At 41.7% G+C, this 20,460-nt stretch overlaps 1 protein-coding gene across 2 annotated transcripts in view; it reads right to left on the bottom strand.

The window, feature by feature from the left end:
* The window catches only part of ctbp2l (C-terminal binding protein 2, like), a 95,775-nt gene that overhangs the window by 51,296 nt on the left and 24,019 nt on the right, over positions 1–20,460 (bottom strand). The window contains exon 2 of one of the 2 annotated variants that reach the window (XM_026178442.1): positions 3,247–3,465. In XM_026178442.1, the coding sequence (XP_026034227.1) occupies positions 3,247–3,316 (70 nt within the window). In that variant the 5' untranslated portion in view covers positions 3,317–3,465. The remainder of the gene's footprint in view (positions 1–3,246; positions 3,466–20,460) is intronic. The other variant, XM_026178443.1, reaches the window with a different exon arrangement.

The following is a 20,460-nucleotide window of genomic DNA, read 5'->3' as shown; positions in this document are numbered from 1 at the left end:
TAGTGAAAAACCTCCATGTTAAAACAACAGTTCAGCAGGGGGTTATGTACTGTATTGTTTCTTGGCTGGGATAAGTGACTTCCTGGAGTCTTTGCATGTTGACTGGCAAATAGTCCTGGCCAAGAAATCTCCGCAAGTTTTACAGGTGGTGAAAGTTGATTTGGGCAAAGCAAAAGCAGCTTTCCCCCCTTTCCAATCTTTATGCTTAGCTAAGCTATCCAGCTTCTGGGGGCAGCTTCCCAGTTTGGATTTTGGAAGGCAGAGACTCCCTCTCCACCTTCCCTTATCCCTTAAGAATGCTGCTTCAGGCATGTATTTATATGCCACCACTGCTTGTCATTACATTTTGTCTTCTCTCTCCTAAAGTTAGTTTTTTTTGTCTCAGTCTCCATTTGTTCTCCCTTTCCCCCCACTTCTCTTTCTGCTTAACCCCCCATTCAGCCATGGCAGATGATGGCCCCGTTGAGCTTGGTTCTGCTGTTTAAATAAAGCATGTGGTAAAGCATGTAGCATGTGGTATGAATCTTCTCATGTAACTCTGAGTGCAAAGGGAATAAACTTGCTATTGACACCTCCCCCCCACCAAAAAAACAAAAATATAAATTAATTAAAATGATTTGCCTGTTCTCCAATTCAAGGTCATCTTCTTGGGCAGCACTGCACCATGTATAACGTTGATGCTTTCGGGGTGATCGTGGCTCAAGAGTTGGGAGTTCGCCTTGTAATTGGAAGGCTGCCGGTTCGAGCCCCGGCTTGGACAGTCTCGGTCGTTGTGTCCCTGGGCGAGACACTTCACCCATTGCCTGCTGGTGGTGGTCAGAGGGCCCGGTGGCGCCAGTGTCTGGCAGCCTCGCCTCTGTCAGTGCACCTCAGGGTGGCTGTGGCTACAATGTACAATCACCAGTGTGTGAATGTATGGGTGGATGACTGGATGTGTAAAGCGCTTTGGGGTCCTTAGGGACTAGAAAAGCGCTATATAAATACAGGCATTTACCATTTTACCCTGCTATTTTCAGATCTCCCTGTGAAAGTCCCCTATTAAACACTTTTCACTTCTCTGTCAGGGATTTCATCATGGATCTACAACTTGCGCACAACACAACAGACATCAACGTCTGGGTAAAACTAACCCACCTGTCACGTCAGGGATCATCACTGGTGATCAGCGCTGGTTCTCCCGCTACAACCATGAGACCAAACAGCAGACTTCTTTACTAGAAAAGCCGGATATCTGGTGCATAAGATTAAAAGCACAGCCGGGAGCGTGCTTATTAAGACATGCACTGTTATTTCATCCCCCAGGGTCAAACGGTCAATATGGAGTTCTACCCAAAGGACTGAGTTATTTTCTATTGGGTGCTTTGAAAAACACAGTATTGTAGCCAAAAAATACCTTTGCTCATCAGCTGCCCTATATATCAGATATGCCTCCCTGTGACTGTCTTTTCCCAAAAATAAAAATTCAAGTTTGACGCCCCAGGTTTTAACACGCTAAAGGAGGTCCAGAGTGCGAGTGGTCAGCAGCTGTAGTGGAAGTGGGCAAGCACTGCCCTAAGAGCAATTAGCCAAATTTAAGTCAGGTGTTGTGTAGTCAAAAAACGTTATGATTGCACCTCATGGCATTTAAAATGTTGTTTTAAAACTCAGGTTCTCCCTATTTCTTTCTCTCTCATTAAATTTTAGCTGTCAAGATAATACAGAACTGCATACCTGTTAGTGTAGTCAAAGCTATAAAAACAATACTATTATTATTAAACTTGTAAAACTGACTAAATAAATAATGAAGGGGTTGATTTCGTGATGACTAGTTATTCAGACAACTTTTTTTTTCAAAAAAAGCTTGATTACACTCGAGAAATGCTGAACTTAAAGATTTGCTTTTATTGGTTCAGGGTTGTAAGGTAATTTCCTAATGCCAGTATATATTTCCAAATGCTACATCACAGACAAGGTTTCTTGGTCCTGACTATATGCTGGAAGTGTGGCATATGTCCTTCATTTCATGTGCATAAAGCTGAGGTGGTTACATCATGCTGCAAAACAAATATACTGGCACTGGGGGTAATGGTGCGTCTAGCTTCATTTTCCAGCACTGCAGTCATGTCTGCCTCTCTCTGCGCTGGCTCCAGGAGGGCCTAGCAGCTTAACAAGCCTCTTGGGGACCCAGACAGCAGAGAGGAGATGATTTTACCTCAGGACACAGTCTGACAGACCCATACGCACAAACACGCATGCACACACACATACACACACAACACAAAACACACGCTGGGCAGTCAAACAAGTGGATTTAAAAATGCACATTCACAAGGCTTCAGATACAGTTTATACACCCACACATAAACTCATATTCCTTGTTGCCTAGGCTTACTTTGTAGCTATGCGTGCAGCAGGGGGTTCCTCTTGTATGTTCAGGCCTTTCAATACAACACCACAGCTCTATAATCCACCACCTAAAGCTTAATAATCACTGCAGTTCATGCTGTAAAATTGGCTGCTTTTTAACAGGCGTGACAGGATGGAAACCATTCAATCCCCTGCGGTAATCTAACTTGAGTTCAGATGTTTAGAGATTCTCCTTAACCATAAGTCACATAACAGACACTCCTACACAAACCAACCACAGCTCGCAGAGAGGCCAGAGTAAAGCAGTAATTTCATTTACATCCACTAGATGAATGTTTGCTGCTGAGGTCAACATTCATAGACTGGTTACTGTAGTATCTGACATGTGCGGCGTGCCAGCAGAAAATTATAGCAATCAATAGGCACTGATCGCCGATAGGTGCTAGGGTTTTGCTAAGAACAGCAAGAATAGGCGGTCAATGAAGACAGAAGGAAAAACATAAAAGTGAGGATTTATTTTCCAAAGGAAAGCAACAAGGAGATGCACTTAGCAAGAATTCCATTCTCTGCAGGTCAAAAGAAATGCAGATTTTGAGGTTAAACCCAGGCTAAACCTGTATTCTAAAAATGCTCACTTTTGACCAAATTGAGGTCACTTTAAACCTCAATATGTAGACCATCAAACCAGGATTTTGGTTCAGCGCAGCTCCAAATATAAAGAATCATCATCACACCCAGTTGACACCCAGTCAAAGTTAATTTACAGCAAAATCTGGAGGCCTGCTTGTACGTACTGAAAGTAGCTCTTGAAACAACAAAAACTGGCGCGAAGGTAGAGAGAAGAGCAGTGCAGGAAAATGTGAGTCGGGAGTGCAAAAAAAGTTTAAGATGGGTACATACACAAAACTTTACCTTCACAGATTCGGTCCAGTCGCTGTCTCTTCACTTTGTGTTTGTCAGTCAGGGACATGGCGTCAAACGCGGCACAGCACAGGACGGCAGGGCTCTGCTCCGCACAGCAGGGTATCTCTCCTCCTGAGCCACCAATACTGACAAGGTTCAGACTCCTAGTGCACTGTCAGCACTACTCCCCGGGGCATACCGCCTCGGCACATACACCTACACAAAAGGCACAAACACAAAGAAACTTGGCTTAAAGCAACGCGGGCGCACACAGACACACACACACACGTAGTTACTGTATATACACACATCATTGATGTAAAAGCACCAAAAAAATCTCTGACACAGGAATGCATTAAAGACGCCTTGACTACAAAGTCCCACAGCGTCTTCTTCACAAAGAGTCTGGGAAGCTGCAGGCAATAGATATACAGGAAATCAGTGAATCACACAGCTTCACACACATGCACTCAGACACTGCTGGTGACAAAGTGCTCCATTTGCTCTAAAAAGTGACAAAACTTCAGTGCTCTAAAAGCTCCACTTTTCCCCTGTTTGAAGTGTGTTTTCTTTCCTTGACAAATACTCATGTGAAGCTCCATCTAACTTGTCACTCATCACATTTCTTATTGATCACTGTGACATTTGAGGTATCTCAACTCAGTCTACTTCTTCCCTTTTTTTGCCGTGAAAGTTTTTCAAAACAAAGCAAGCGCAGAAATGCTCAGTCTGACGACAGTCGATGTGAAGGAAGCTGATAAGACTGGAGAGGGGAAATTTATCATCTGATAAAGTGATGTGTCGAACCTGAAGATGGACTGTCATGTAATGACACGTTCAGACCAATAGAGGGTAGTTAGAATCTACCCAGAGAGAAACACATGTTCACATCCACACAATATGAAGCCAGATGATTACTGAACTTCAAATAACTTTAGCTTGGCCACGATTTGGCCTTGCACACATAATCACAGTTGCCATTTCAGATAAAGAGAAGTTTGTAACTTTGAGCTGTCTGAAAATGTAACCCGACAAAGCCTTTTTAATTCGCTATCACTCACAGACATGCAGGCAATTATTTGTACAATTGCATCTTTGTTACAAAGGAAAGCGGGGAAAAGCATCTGAGTCAAATGGAACTAAATTATTGCAGCACAACAGGGATTAAACGTTCTCTCTCTCAAAACACTCATATCCCACATTGTGCTCATCCAGGACCAGAGCCTGAGGCGCCTTTGCTCTCACAAAGTGCTGAGATCACTGAAATATCTCTTTGTGTCAGAAAGCATCACAGCAAAGTCATTACACAAAGTCTTCATCGGTCCTGTGTGGTCAAATATCGAGGGTAAAAAACACGAGAAGGGTGAGAAGGTAAAGATTTCATATGTTGTGGATCTGAGCCGACCTGTGCTATTCATCAGAACTGGCTATTCAAATGTGAAACTACATGCTACTGTGGGTGGTGCTGAAATGTGACATTATCAGGACACCTCTGCACATATGGGACCATGCAGAGCTATCACACCAGGAGGTATAAAGACTTGTATGCAGCCTTTCCTTGAGGAAAAAATCCTCCACATGTTCCTATTTAAGCGTACATTGCCACACCATTTTGTCCCCTCTAAAACCGTTTTCTGTTTATAAGCCTCCTTTAATGATTTCAGTTCTTTCCCTTTATGGACTTATGGGAAACCTAAATGCTTAAAGATCTTTAGCAGGTCATAAATGCAACAACATACAACCTGGATAAAGAAGGGTCCATTAAAAATAATCCCTGCAGAGGTGGAAAAGGCTAATCATTTTCCTGTTCAGCTGAGTAATCTTTAAGTTACTGTCATGGCAGAGAAAAGAATGATTTTGACAAGAGGAAGCCGCACACAAGGTTACTTCCAGGGTGCCTTTTTAACAATATGGTACCCCGGCTGGAGTATGTTAACTGCTGCTGGAAGGCCTCACCCTGTTACTTCATTTCAGTCTCCTCTCAGTCCCTCCTCCCTCTCCCCTTTCATCTGTCCATCTCTCTGTAGTGCCGCTGCCTCTGAGGTCTCTCGCACAGAGTTATCAATCACCGGCCCTTGTTCCAGGGCCATCCACTTGTGTGTGTGTGTGTGACATAAAGAGTGAGAGCGACAGAGAGGGTGGGAAGTTGAGAAGAGGAGGATTCACAGAAGCTAACAAGACCCGCACAGAGGCCAAACCTTCCCCATCTATATGCCTGTTTCTTTTCTGTTAGACAATCAACTATAAGCTGTGGTTTGAGAACTGTTTCATTTTCCAAAAAAAAAAAAGAAGAAAAACTCACATGAATCAAGAGTTCAATTTCTCAATACTATAAAAGAAAAAGTGAAACAAGCCTGACAGTGCAGCCAGCAGTGCATGAGAGGGTATTTAGGCAGGAATTTTGCACACTCAATTCAAACACAAAGGTCATATACATGAATCTTAATATTTAAGAGCTATTAAAAGTCAGATGATCGATAAAACTCCCCCGCTTGCGTGGCCACAGCTCACTGAAAGGGAAACATTTGCGCGCGAGACACCAAAACATTAAATGAACGAATCCATATCTGTGACAGCCGGCTCTGTCTCCCAAGGATGGCTTCACCCGTGAGCACAATCACAGTCTGCAAACTCTGCTCAATGTCAGGGGCACACAGAGATCCCTGTCAGAGTATGTATGGTACGCAGATGTGGGGGAAGGGCAGTCAGTTAGCGGGGGTTTCGAATACAGCACAAAGACAAACAGTCTCAAATGACTGATCTCGTTGTAAAGTGATTTATGACAGAAGAAAACACCAACAAATTAATAAGAAAAGGCCGTCTCAGGACCCCTTCATTTTTTCACACCTCCTAGTATTATTACAACTGAAATAGGGAGATTGTTTGCTAAGCTTAAGCATATTTTTAAAGTTTTATGCAGCTGCTGGGTGCTGAACTTTTGAAGTTTTAACCTATAATCCATTATTATTTTCTCGACTTAAATTAAATTTTTTATTCAATGTTATTCTTTTATCTGGCTCATGTTATATTAATTTATTAATGTATCGGTTTAACAAAGTTAAAGGTTACGTGTTTTTATCACACATATGTGAATAAAAAAGTAACACATATGCTGCCATAGATATGTTTAGTGGTTTTAATACCATTTAACTTCCTGAGTTGGCACTGACATAGGGGGCGTGTCTAAGCTTAATCTATGTGCAGCGGCGCAGCGATCAAGCACAACGTTAATGACACAGACATGTGAAGTCAATAACTCTGATCATCTTCCTAGAAGGACTCTTTGGTCCTCGTGTGGCTATTAACCTTCACATTTATATGGAGGCATATGTGAGGTTACAACAGAGAGCAGGTGAACAGTTTATAGACACCGCATGTTGCTGATGACAAGTCATTGAATTGAGCAATAATGCAGGTGGTATAATGGAGATTCGGATCTGTGCAATTCTGGTTTTAGTTATCAGAAAGATGTATATCAGATCAGGAAGTCAATAGCCATGTGACTCTCTAAGCCAATCGTCTGCCAAACATATGACCTCTATTTCCTTTAATGTACTGAGGAAGACCACAAGGCTGAGACATAAAGTAAGTGACATCATTTGGTTTTGTGGCTTTGTTTGACCTTTTTTTAAGGCAGAAGAAACTGTTAGGTGATCTTGTGATTGGCATTTTGCGCTCTACTTTGATCTTTTATTCACCGAACAATTAATTAACACATCAAAAACCCAACGTATACAGTCATCAATAATGAAAGCATTAATTCTATTCTGTCCTGGTTATTCTCCACCCAACATTGTGATTTTAACCATAGGAGGATGTGAAAAAAAAAAATAATCCAAATTAAATTCATTTGTTGCAGCATCATCTTGTAATGCGATGAAATTTAATGATGATGAAATAAGAAAATAATTTTGCTTTGGTAAATAGATATGAGCAACGTCCCTGACCGACTTTCATTAGATAGCAATAATTACATGCTTTATCAGACAGGGTGGGGGTGTACAGACTGAGCAAAGGCAATCTCACACTGTCAAATGAGTCACTCGAGTTACAGCATCACTTCATGTGTTGACACAGATCAGTGTGATTAGAAAAGCTTTAAAAACAGAGCACACAGGATGTTTTATTTTAAGAAAGACAGAAATATATTTAGACAGGCAGGAGTAGTTAAAAAGCTAAACTGAAAGCTAAACTGAAGGTTGGACGGTATGAGAGTGTCTGAGGATGAGTTTGGGAGATTGAATAATTAAAAAGGTCAGGCTACCTGCCTGCTGCGTGTCGCTTCACACACGCCGGCATGCACACTCGCGGTTCTAAGAGAGACGCAACGCACAGTAGGACAAAGACTGAAGAGAGACATCATTTGGGGGAATGATCATTTTCCCTAGAACACAGTGCAGTTTGTGAACTAATTGGGTGAATCCATAATTAATTTGCTGACATTAAGCCTTGGGGTCTGCTCCAGTAAGGCTTTACTTTCTAAGGATTTGAGCAAGTGCTAGTGAAGCCCTGGGCTTGCTGCTGAAGGGGGAGTCTCTTTTTTCTTCACCAGACAGGTTCTGACATTTATATATCTAACGGTGATACATTTCCACAAACGTCAGTTAATGCCCGACAGCGTGGGGATTCATTTATTGGGGATTTTCTCAATGAAACATTTAAGTGATAGATAAATCCAGAAAATCCACACTCAGCATGTTTCCAATCCACATCAAAAGCAAACAGGCCTAGGTTTTATTTCTCAGGGTCAAAACATGAGAGTTTTCAGCCACTGACAATTGCATACACTGACTCTTAATGCTTAGACTAAAATATGATAGCTGCTGAGACTTCTGCTTGATTATTCTAAAACAACAAGTTGCACTTTTTGTCTAATTTGTCGGTCAATATAACTCACTGGATGCTTCAGATTAGGGCTGTTATAATGATATATCGTTTGTTTCGCGGTGTCTCAAAATAAACTGTTTACGGCAATATTTTTTCTCAGTTTTGATGGTCACTGTAGTGGCTATATTAATTTCTTAAAGTTCTCTATTTCTCTTATATTTATTATAACCACACTATGGATGGACAAGCACCTGTTTTTATGTTTTGTCGTTAGCAACAACGACGGTAACACCATCGCGTCCGCTTGTTTATGTACCACATAAACCTTTCACAATAAAGCTCAAGATCCTGTTGAGACTTTTCAAAATAAACTGAATCACGTGAAAGAGCAGATTATTTATGGATAAGAAGTAAAAAAAAGAGCCGCCAGGTGCTAAAAAATAAACCTTAGACTCAAACGTTAGAACAGGCTTTTCCCCGCAGCACGCCGTGTAATAAATACTCACAAAGAAAACAGCGGCTGTTACAACTTATGTCTAAAAATGTATAGTTTCATGCATCGGTTAAAACACTCTACTCCAGCTACATGACGCGCAGCTGGAAACACTTCCCACAAGACGAGCTGCCCGAGATTCACATAATTTACAGAAAATGATACATTTTTATATCGTTATCGGGATGATAGAATTCTTATATCGGGATATGAGATTTTGGTCATATCGCACAGCCCTACTTCAGATATAACAGTTGTACCTGTTTAACTGTTTGTTAATGCAGATTATCTAATCAGCCAATCAATGGCAGCAGCTTGATGGCTTTACGCATGTAGACATGACAAAGATGACATGCTTTAGTTCAAACTGAGCATCAGATTGGGAAGAATACCCAGACTGCTTCAAGCTAACATGAAGGAAACAGCTACTCAAATAATCATTCGCTACAACCAGACTATGCAGACGAGCGTGTAATGTTGTGGGGGATCATTTCTTGGGAAACCACAGCCTCCTTACTATCAATCAATCAACATATAACTGCAACAGCCTTCCTAAGTATCGCTGCTGAACATGACCACACAGTACCCATCCTCTGATGGCTGCTTCCAACAAGATAACACACCATGTCACAAAACTCCAATCATTTCAAAATGGCTAACTGAATATGACAATGAGGTCACTGTTTTCAAATGGCCTCCCCAGTCACCAGATCTCAATAGAGCATGTGATGCTATCATGTCAATATGGACCAAAAACTCCAGCAACTTGCTGAATCTCTGCAATGAAGGATTAAGACAGCTCTGAAGGGAAAAGGAGCTCCAGGCCAGAACTAGCAATGTGTGGTATTGCATATGTCAGAATTATAACAAAAAGTTGCTCTAGTAACAAACCAATCAGCGATTAGTTTTCGGTGCTTATCTATTAGACCTGAAACCATTATTAAATAAAAATGAATGACAAACAGGAACAGAATATTAATCCAAATCTTCTGATAATGAAAACAAATGGAGATCGCAGCTCATAGTATTTGTAATTGCTTTAAAAGGATTCCCTTCATATGGCACTCGTTTTCTCACACGAGCTACTGCACTTACTTGATTGAAACAAGAAATGAGCCTGGCACATACATCCCACAATTGTTTATCATGTCTAATCCGATAAAGATCCAGATTACAAACTTGTGAACATTTTCTATTAGGAAAAACAAATGTGGAGACTGCTGAGGCTTGGCACAGGTACACGCTCGTAGCTCTTTCTAGTTTGAGCTGATTTCAATATTTGTTTAGTAATTATGACGAAAAATCTTCAACAGCTGCTGCGGTTTTTTTAAAATATAAAATAATAAGACGCGTGGTGCAGATCTTCAATGATTAAAATGAGGTACTACAGGATTAGATGGGAATAGTCTCTTGATTTAGAGTTGTTTGAATTGCATTATGTAACTACGAACCCATCCACTGTTTGGCAATCTTTTATAGTCAATCGATACACATTTTCAGTATCTGGCAAAAACACAGAAACCACAGTGAAACAACAAGGATTTTATCAATCTTCAAATGGAATGAATCCGGACAATGGGGTATTGATTTACTTTTGATGATGAATGAGTTTCTGAGTAAAAAAAAAACAGCAGTGAGAGGCAGTGTATTTTATCTGTATTGAAAGGATGGTTAGAAAGTTAGATTATCTAACTGGTTATTTTTAGTAAGTTGCCAAATTATGTCTCATACAGAAAAGCTTTATGTGATCTTTCAAAAGACATGTCAAATACAATTTAAAGTCTGTATTTATCTTAGTTTCTTTCCCAGCTGACGCTACAATTTCAATGCAATGTCTCAATTTGAGCTCTGCGAGGATCTTTGCCAAAACAGTAAAAGCACAAAATAGCAGCTTTAAGATAGAGTTGGACAACTTATGCAGTTACTTCTCCTGACTTAATTTCCCTGTGGAGTTTGACAGGAAAATTGTGAGACGAGACAACCGGTTCAGGTTATCTGACAGTGTGCAGCAGGAAAACGCACAGCAATATCCATCCCTCTTACTGCTGATTCCTATCAAAAGCTGAAGCTCAGCAAGCCTCTTCAGAGACTCCGAAATGAAAACCTCCTCAAAGCGAGCTAAAGTTCACACTTCCAGCCAAAGAGGCACACTTCACTTGGAAAAATACCTCTATCCTCTCAATTTCCTTTAGAAATAACAAACACTAGTCTCAATGACAAGGTTGTTTACTATTGAAATCTCAAACCATTATTACCCCCTTGTTATTTTCTTCAAAAAAGGCCTGTGTTTTCCTTCCACTAGAGCCCCCTTTGAACAATGGAGACCATTTTTCCCTTTCAAATGCTGGAGTTCCTCTAGAGGTAAATCTGTCAGCAGTGGGCCAAAACAAAGAAAGAGAAAACAGGAAGGTGTGGACACCCTCCAGCACCAACCCGGCTCAACTATTAATATCAACTTTCATGCCTAAGATCCTCAGCACCTCAGGCTGTGGAGAGTGTGATTTCCATGAACCAAACAAGGCCTGTGACAGCGTAGGCAGGTGACAGCTTGACACACTTATATTTAGCTTGGTAAGCATGCTAAAGTGAATGCCTTCAGACTCCAGAATTGTTGAACTACTGCTATCAGTAATGAAAATTTAGTCTCAAAATGTATTCCACTGTAGCCCACCTTGTGCTATTTACGTCCAATCAATAAAATCTTGTTTCTCAGTGTTCCAAAGGCTGGGGTTATCAGCACACAGCACAGCCAGAGCCAAAGCTGAAAACACTTCCCAGTACAGGAAAACGCCTGCAGCGTGCCAACCTGGTGAGCAGAGGGAAGGTGTGGCCTGCCTTGTGAGGGTGAGGTAAGAACTGCACTCACCACCAGCCTGGTGTCAGTGAGAGGCCAGGCTCCGGCTCAGACAGCCTGCCAGAGTCCAGCCGGCTTAGCCTGGCTCCCTCTGGGTCCTTCCAGGAAGAGCCAGCATGATTCAGAGCTTCCTGATCCAGGAGAACGAGGTTCTTCCACTCCCCCAAGAACGTGCCCATGAACACGCCACACACCCACACACCCACACACACACACACACACACACACACACACACCCTTCTCCCTGTGGACGATGAAACGGCCAACTCCGTGCTGTTCTTGGGCTTACATTGGGTGGAAGCCAAGTCAAACAACATGTTGATAAAGTCCAGAGCAGAGTGGTGAGAGGAACACAGAGAAAGAGAGTGAAGGGTGTGCTGCAGCAGACATGAGATTCACACTGCCATGAACATTTACGGATGATTCCAGATTGTCGAACGTTTTGTAGTTTTGACAATCAATTTGTTTGGTAATGTGTTCAAAGAAAAAGGAAAACCTAATTGCTGAAACGTGGTAACGTGATATGTGTGGCCAGGAAATTCATGTTTTAAATCAACTCAGTCATTCACGCTAACTGTAACATTACTACAAACCCTGTGCACTGCAAACATCCACCACTGTATAAATACTGACTTCCTAGTTCACCTGCCATCTGATGTATTTGGCGCACACAGTTTTCACCCACTGATTAAGTGGGTTTGCTTGCCATTTATTATATCATCTGACTGATGTTATACGTTATATAACTAACATCAGTGATGCTCATAACTACAAAAAAACTCATGCATTGTAATTAACGGATATTTTCCTTTAAATGCAGCATCAGCAGTGTGGTTTGTCTGCTCCCACAGCAGTTTTACTGGCTACATTTTGGAGAACCACAGCCAATAATTGACTAACAGGAGAGCTTTTCATCCGAGCCCCCTTGGAAGGGCTTGCAACACAAGGTTGGCCTACCTCTCTCTTTACCACCACATCCTATCATTTCAAGCTCTACTAATATGCCATGCTTCAAGGGACCAAGACTGACAGACACACATACAGACACACACGGCTCAGTCAATTAGTACTGGCCCAACCTTGCAGCTGAGAGATAAATGGTGTAGAGTCTCAGCAGGCTTTTGCGTGAAGCTGTGCTCCTTGTCCGCCGTATGTAGAACAGCTCTCTGGAGGCAGGCTAGCCGCAACGCCATGAAGCGATGCGGCAAGCGCAAGGCTGAGGAGGGCCTCAAAGTGCTCAGGCTTGTATTAATATATGACCACAAGGATTCTGAACTCCCTAATCAGAGCTAGTCTGAAAAGCTAGAGAAATGAGAGGTGGTGAGGTTTTCTGTTGGGGTGTAAAGCTCTGTACAGAATTTCAGGTCATTCCACTTACACCTCATTAACCATTTTTATGTGCAGTATGCTTATAACCCATCTACTGCAAGAGATCTAATGTAAGTGACCAAGATGTTTTTTGGGGGGTGGAGTGGGGATGAAGACGGCAACTCAGACTGCATTTACACTGAGCCAGCTAAATCTGAAAATGCTGTTTAGCGTGTGTAATAGTGGGTTTTTTGTCCACATAACGCATGCAAACAAGGTAACATCTACATTTGTTCTTTTTTTTAGTAAATACACAAATCCCAGCCATCATCTAGTAAAGAAATTCTGCTCTCCTCATCTCATTGTTCTCATTTACATATATTCCCATCTTCTGTAGCGAGAGCTCATCGAGAATAAAATTGTAAGTTTATTAAGGGTTCGTAAAAGCTGTCCCTGCTCTGCTGCATTGCATCAATCAAACATCAGATTTACGATTTTCTTCAGTGAGGACAGGAAAATCCGCTTTTCCTGTCTTGAAGAAATGTGAAGTCTGTGGGGTCCAGCTTCATCTAACTGAAAGCTCCACCACAGTTTCGGTGTAATCTTGAAACTATCAGGTGGGGATCATCTGTTCTTCAGTAGCCACACTTTACCATTGAAAATTTCCAACAGGCTTTATGTCATCAGATCATTTTAACATAGCTGATCTCACACCACAGCTACTGCTTACAGATGCCCGTTTTGAGCTGTGGTCATAGCAAGTTTTAGTCAGCTCATTAAAAAAACATAGCACTTTTGAGTGGTTGATCCCCCATTTAAAATTATTTCTTGGGCATTTCAAAACTGCTGACATCATTTGATCAATTTTATCATTCTTTTTTTTCTATACACAAACACCTTTCTCACCCCGGCTCAACCACATACACAAATCTTCATAGCAGCACTCAGTCCAGAAGGACTCTCAAATAAGAAATAAAGATTGCCATTTCTGCACAAAATTTGTCAATACATGCCCCTAATGTGTATTTCATTTTTTGTGTTTAAGAAAAAAACAGTGTCCTTAATCCAGTGAGCTACAGAAGTAGGATTAGAAGACTTTCATTCTAGAAGAAGGCAACATCTGGCCAGTGAAGCCAAAAAACTCTGGCCAGTGTAAAAGGCGGACTAAGGATCCCAAACATGGTAATCAACCAATCAGAGGAATGGAGTGTCAAGGATTAAAGATGCATTAAAATAACCAGTTCAAATGTTATGCAGTTGTGGACAGGAAAAAGACAAACTTCTATATCTGCGTAAATATCAAAGTCTTGATGGAGAATAATGAACCTTATGTAAACTGTAAACTGAATGAGTGGAAGGCAAGCAAAAGATAAGACTTTGTTAGTATTATGAATAACCCCCTGCCACCATTCCTCGTTAACGATGGCTGCCATTTTTCAGACATTCCTTTAAAGTACAGTTCTGACCACCACATTTGTGCATCTCCAACACATACTGGATCTCCTCCATTATGTCAAATGCTGAAATTGAATTTCGTTTAAGGAAGAAGGTCCAAGAAGCCAAATTTGGCAAGTTGTGACTTAATGTTGTGTTGTTAACAGGTGTGCAATTTTCCCTTAGAGGCTGCCGATGTTACAGCAGAAGTCTGTGTTGACAGACACATTCATGATGCACGACCCTGATCTCCTGTTCGTGCCTCTTTAGGGCTGGGACACTGAACAGTGCTGTCTGGTTGGCTGGCATGAAAGTTAATGTTGTCTCTCTGTGCAAGGTCAGAGATAAATCCACAGATTCACATATGCAAGTGGTAAGAACAGAGAGATTTAAAAATAACAGCTATGCTGGAAGTGGTCCAGAAGTGCACAAAGAGACAACCTTGAAAGGGAGCTCTGCAGTCAGATGGAGTCACAGGAATGTTTAAATATTACCAATCACAATAGCTCAAACATGTGACAATAGGAACACCATGTGTGTTGACTTTCAAAAACACAGGTGACCACAGACTACAGGACTTCCTAAATTCTCATGTGAAATTCAAGCTTCTGAGCTTTCCATGGACCCACTGGAGACGTTCGTGTTGGGAATAACAGCAGGAGATTGTCTCAAGCAGCCAAGCTGGAGCCAGATGGAAAAAAAAGTTTTTCAATGTATCCAATCTGCAGAATGTTTGGTAAAATATCCATGTCTGAATGAGAAGAAAGATTGGTGCATGCAGAAGGGCACGATAAATGGAAAAAATGGGTTGTTAGCTGTAATTATTTTAGTGCGGACATGGTCTCAGTGGGAGGTGAGCCTGAGCAGAAAGTCCAGTATCCACTGATGTAGTAAAACAGGTGGATAAGCTGCATTATCTGTAACAAGATTACAATCCTTTTAAGACCCGACCCATCTCAGTAACAGGCGTTTCCCCCCAACTAGTGCATGCTGACATGTTATATATGGCTCTCACTCCCCACTAACTTTTCACAAGATGCCAATCCTATCAATGCACACACACACACACACACACACACACACACACACACACACACACACACACACACACACACACTTTTAAATCAACCTCCAATCCCAGCAGGGCGGAGCACATGCAGGTGTTGTGTTTGTGTGGGAGCATGAGTCCAACCACTGACAGCAGGATAGGGAAACACACACAAATGCACAAACACAATCTCACGCAGCAAGGTGAAAAATTACAGCGGGGAGGTACGCATGGCCTGGCGGATTAACTGCAGAATAAAAGTGCTGATGGGCAACAAAAGAGAAAAAACAGCTATTCATCACCCTGGCACAGGATCAAACTCACACACTTCTCAAATGCCCGCCTTGAGTTATTGTACAGCGTGGCTCTGGTGGCAGCTCCACAGATAAAGCTGCCCTACCTGAATTGATTAGAGTGCAGAAGCATCCACTCTTTCCAAAGATGGAGCATGTCTCTGCATCTCCTCAATACTAAAGTGCGAGAAATCAGTTAAAATGCATTTAATAGATAGTGTGGGATTTGTTTTTTTTTACTTTGTGTGACTGCTTTTAGGAATCATCAAACATGTGGCTGCATTGTAGGAGCTCTCACGAACAAATGCAATCTCTACGGTGTTGTCGCGTTTCTGCTGTTCCTGCATTTCTCTGAAGCTGACATGTGAGAAACTTAAATCATATATTCCATAACCAAACACCAAACCTTAACCTCAATCCATATAACCACCTCTAAAATAAAGAGAAATAACAAAGACAGATAACAAGCAAGTGCTTGATGGAAAAGCAGGCCAGCCACTCAGCTGAAACAGCTAGAGAGAGAGCTTAATCAAAGTGGTAAATGCTTCAAGTCAACCTTGTAGAAAAGAACTAGTACGTCCAGTCTTTGTGAAGGAGATCCAAAGCACTTGCACAAGCTTCAATTTATTCAACCCACTAAATAAATATAAGTTTAAATCTAGGGGTAAATGCTAAAGAATAAGCAGCCACAAGACTAAAGTTGGGGCAATGAACACTACTACAATGCCAGGGCAGGGGCTCTACATGCTGCTATTACACAATATATTTAAACACATGTATAAAAAATATGAATGTATTTATATAACCAGAGGAATCCTTTCAAGGAACTTTTCAGTCTACTAGTTTCTATAATATATTAAAATGTTGTACACCACTCTCTAAACCACTCACAATTATTTCAGTGGCACAGACACTGTAAGTTCATTGGACACAGACACAATAATTTTGGTCATGTCATATTATCCAACCACTGCATTCCCTAAAAATAATCCACATGCTCTTTGGTGACCATTATATGACTGATTGTATATCAAGAACGTGAATTTGAGGAAACCTGTGGAATTATTCAGGAACACTCATAAGTAAACTCTTCTTTTGTGTAACTAATGACCAAAATCTAGAGATAAGCTCTTTGCATTGATGCAAAACTGAGCAAATCAGCAAATCAGCACTTCTGGGATGCTGAAACCAAATTTGAGTAACATAGCTTGTCCAATTTCGCTGCGGGCAACTACAAGTGACAAATAAAGGCTTATTCATAGATGCTTCAGCTACTTGACTAATTTTCTAGGCACTAACATAAACTGAAGAGAAGTTTGGCAAACTTTACACTGCAAGCTGCCATCTGTTACAGTTAAGAGTCGCCTTTGAAAGACCAATCAAAGCATAATTTATCAACCATCAACACATCAAAGGCGGCCAGTAAACCATTATTATCAATATAATGTCATAAGCTTTATCTACAAATTTAGTATTAGTGTTCCGCATTTTAAACGCATCAAGTGTAGGATGAAAAGGGTACATAAAGATGTGCATATCTCTGTATTAGTGCAGGAAAAAGTCAATGAGATCTCCTGAGAGTACACAGTCCCTAACACAACGGACGAGGACACGAATCATGGCATTGTATTTACACTAAAGTCACACTGACCACCTCATCATTTAGGTCAGTTGTGCTGTCTGAGCAGCAGTGACACAGACCTCATGAAAACATACACAAAAACAATTTTTACACTGCTTAAAATCTAAATCGCCATCCCACAGATGTTTGGGTTTTTTGTTGGTATTTTTTTTTTATAAGGAAACCATTGCTGCCAGAGATTTTTTTTTCTTAATCAGGCATGAGAGTTGACAGTGGCCTCCATTTCAACTCACTGGGTCACGGGGGTCGTCACGCCTTTTAAAGTGCAGAAAAGCCCTTGTCACTGCGCTAGGTTTCTCTCCTGTCTGCCACAAAATGTCTCCTGACACAAAGCCCTCGCACTCGTATCAGTGCACTCCCACAGCACTGCCAACAAATGTGACCTCCTTTTTCCCTCCCACTGCTAAAGTAAAACAGAAAAAAAAAACTTAACTCACCCCTACCTTGCCAACTGAAATAAAATAAATGAAAACAATGTGCTCTGCAACTCTGCCAGACCACGTAAAGAAGTAGGTTTTTTTTCTCTTTCTGCTAACTCCAGCTCGAGAGTTTCCATGTAAAAGTGAAGGTGACGGCTTCGACTTTATATTGAGTTGTGTTCAAGGCCTGGGGGGAAATGCTTTTCAGTGTTTATCTTTGGCTGGCTGGTCTTAGCCAAGGCCTCTGAAACACTGCAGAAACCCAACGCTGCCACTGCTCAAACCTGAAGGAAAACAAAGCAGAGCTTGCAAAGTGATGGCATGCCTTTGAACACAGAGTTACAAATGTGCAAAACATTTGTTTTGGGTTTTTGTACCAGATTGAGATTAATTAGACCTTTCTGCTTGAGCTGCACTTGTAATTTCAGATGACTTAATTGAAATGTCAGAGCAAAATGCCTGTTAGTGTAGTTTGTTAACTACAGTTGTTTTTCTTCATACACGCTCATAATCAAATGATTTTAGCAGGGCTCAGCTATTCACTTAATTGTTCCAGTCATTTATCAAGCACACATACCAAACATTCATTGGTTCCAGCTTCCCAAATGTGAACATTTGCTGCTTTTCGTCATTTTCTTTTCACTTCCTACCAACACAGAGAACATCTTCTCTGACAAAACATGCAAGTTAAACACATTACATTATTCTGCAACCTTGTGCTCAACGTATTTCACATGTTAACTGCAGCTCTACATTTCAGGTACTTCTGTATACACTATGTGGTATAATATGCAAACAATGCCTTCTGAGGTGTGACCTTATCCATCTGCTCACAAAAGCATACAACAATCCTAGAGCACTAACACATGCCACCCCCACACACCACACACAGAGGTCTGCCCAGAATAAATAAGTGCACACAGAGCAGGGCCCCATTGCCCTGCAGAAGCCACTTCACCGGTTGCTTTAGTAGCCAGCATTTCCCCCCGAATTATAAAAGCACAAGGCTTAAGTCAGCAGGGAGGTTGGGGAGGGGTTGGCCCCTTGTGGGGATGACCTTAGTGAACTTGGTGATGGGGGGTGATGGCAGGATGTGACCGCAGGGCGAGGACCAGGAGACTTTAGAATGGAGGTAGGGAGAAAGATGGAGCGTTTGAGCGTACTGGGCTGTTGTGCTGGCATCGACCAAGCTTAGTGGTTTTTTTTCCTTGCTGAAAAGGGACACAAACTGTTGAAACTGCAAGAATTACTTGCTGAAGACGGACACTCTTTCACCTAAATTAACTTCCAAAGAGCTGAGGAGAGGAGCTGGGGGTGGGGACAGTTTGTAGAGTAGGTGACAGGCAGAACAGAAGTGTGTGTGTGTGTGTGTGTGTGTGTGTGTGTGTGTGTGTGTGTGTGTGTGTGTGTGTGTGTGTGTGTGTGTGTGAGTGAGGAAAGAGGCTCGCAATCTCTACAGAGAAAATGAACAAATCCACCCCACACTGCATCTGCATCACAGTGAATGCATGAAACGCATGAATTATTGCACAGAGCGGGTTGAATTAACTCAATATATCAAGCCAGGCCAAATAGTTCAGGGGTGAGGGGCTGTGTGCCTAAGCTGATGAGGGGGGGAGGGGAGTGCGTGTCATAGGGAGAAAGAGGAAAAAATAAAGTAACTCAACATTTCTATCTCCACTCATTAAAGTCAACCACTTCTCCCTCTCCAGTGCCATAAAGCTGTCAAATGGATCTCTGATTTATTCTGCCCTTGCCCAGGCTCCTGTCCTAACTATCGCAAGCCTCCAATTAATTTTTTTTTGTTGCTCTTCATCCCTTCCTTGTAAATGTAATGAGATTGCAGCACTGGAAACTGCTGACTCCTGTTAATGCACAATTCCTTAATAATACCGAAAGCTGGCCGCAAAAGCAGAGAGAAGATTCATGCTCACCCAGTAATAGCATTTTAAAGGTGCAGTTTTGTCAGGGATGTAATTAGCATTATTCACTGCAACATTTATTTAGTTTTTTACATCTGAACACTGCAGACTGACCAAAAATTCAAACTGGCTTAAGTAAACACGGAGTGTAATGTATGAAAGACTCCTTTGTGACAAATACAATTCTAGATGCCATCAGCGCTGCATCCATTTGCCCACCTACTCTTCACCCACTCAGCTGCTCCTCTTAACAGAGACGGATTTGATTTAGCTGTGAGCAGCTGTCAAGAGAAGTCCAGGAAAAAAAAAGAAAAAAATGTCACTATTTATAAGAGGTAAGATAATGAGGGGATCAGATAAGATAAAAAAGATTGCAGTAATTGCATTTGGCTAGAGATACTGTACAGCATCCTAACCTGCAAACAAGGTCAACAGCGCAGGGCTAATTGAGTCAAGATTTTAATTGCCCTAATCATAACTTTCAGGAATATCCAAAAAGAGACAACCGCCTACTGGCTGTGTCGATTGGTGCGATCCGAGTTGACCGTTATGGGTGGGCTGCAGGTGCACAGCAAGAGGTATTAAATAGAACTGGTCAAAGCTGAGCGCAGCTGGCAGGTGTTGGTGTCGAGGGAGTTTATTACCCTATAAACTATCTGAGACAATTCACTCACACTGTCTTCTGTGGGCAGCAAAAGCCCCGATTCAATTACTGCTGAACCTCAACACGGAGAGCCCTAAGAGACCGGTGAGGCTCGACTCATTGTTCTTCGTGTCACCTTCCTAAGCAGAAAGTACAATGCTGAATGCTCCAACTCGGCTGAAGAGAAATGAAAGAAAACTCCGCCAGTTGTAACCCAAGACACGAGCATACCTCTCGGAAATCAGAAGATTTGTGTGTTCACATGGGTGACTAATAACCCTTTTGTCTGCATAGAAAGTAGACTCGAGCAAGCTGCTGTGATTGACTG

The sequence above is a fragment of the Astatotilapia calliptera genome, chromosome 8, assembly GCF_900246225.1.
Source record: "Astatotilapia calliptera chromosome 8, fAstCal1.2, whole genome shotgun sequence".
Taxonomy (NCBI): Eukaryota; Metazoa; Chordata; class Actinopteri; order Cichliformes; family Cichlidae; genus Astatotilapia; species Astatotilapia calliptera.
This window is presented reverse-complemented; position numbering and strand designations above follow the sequence as displayed.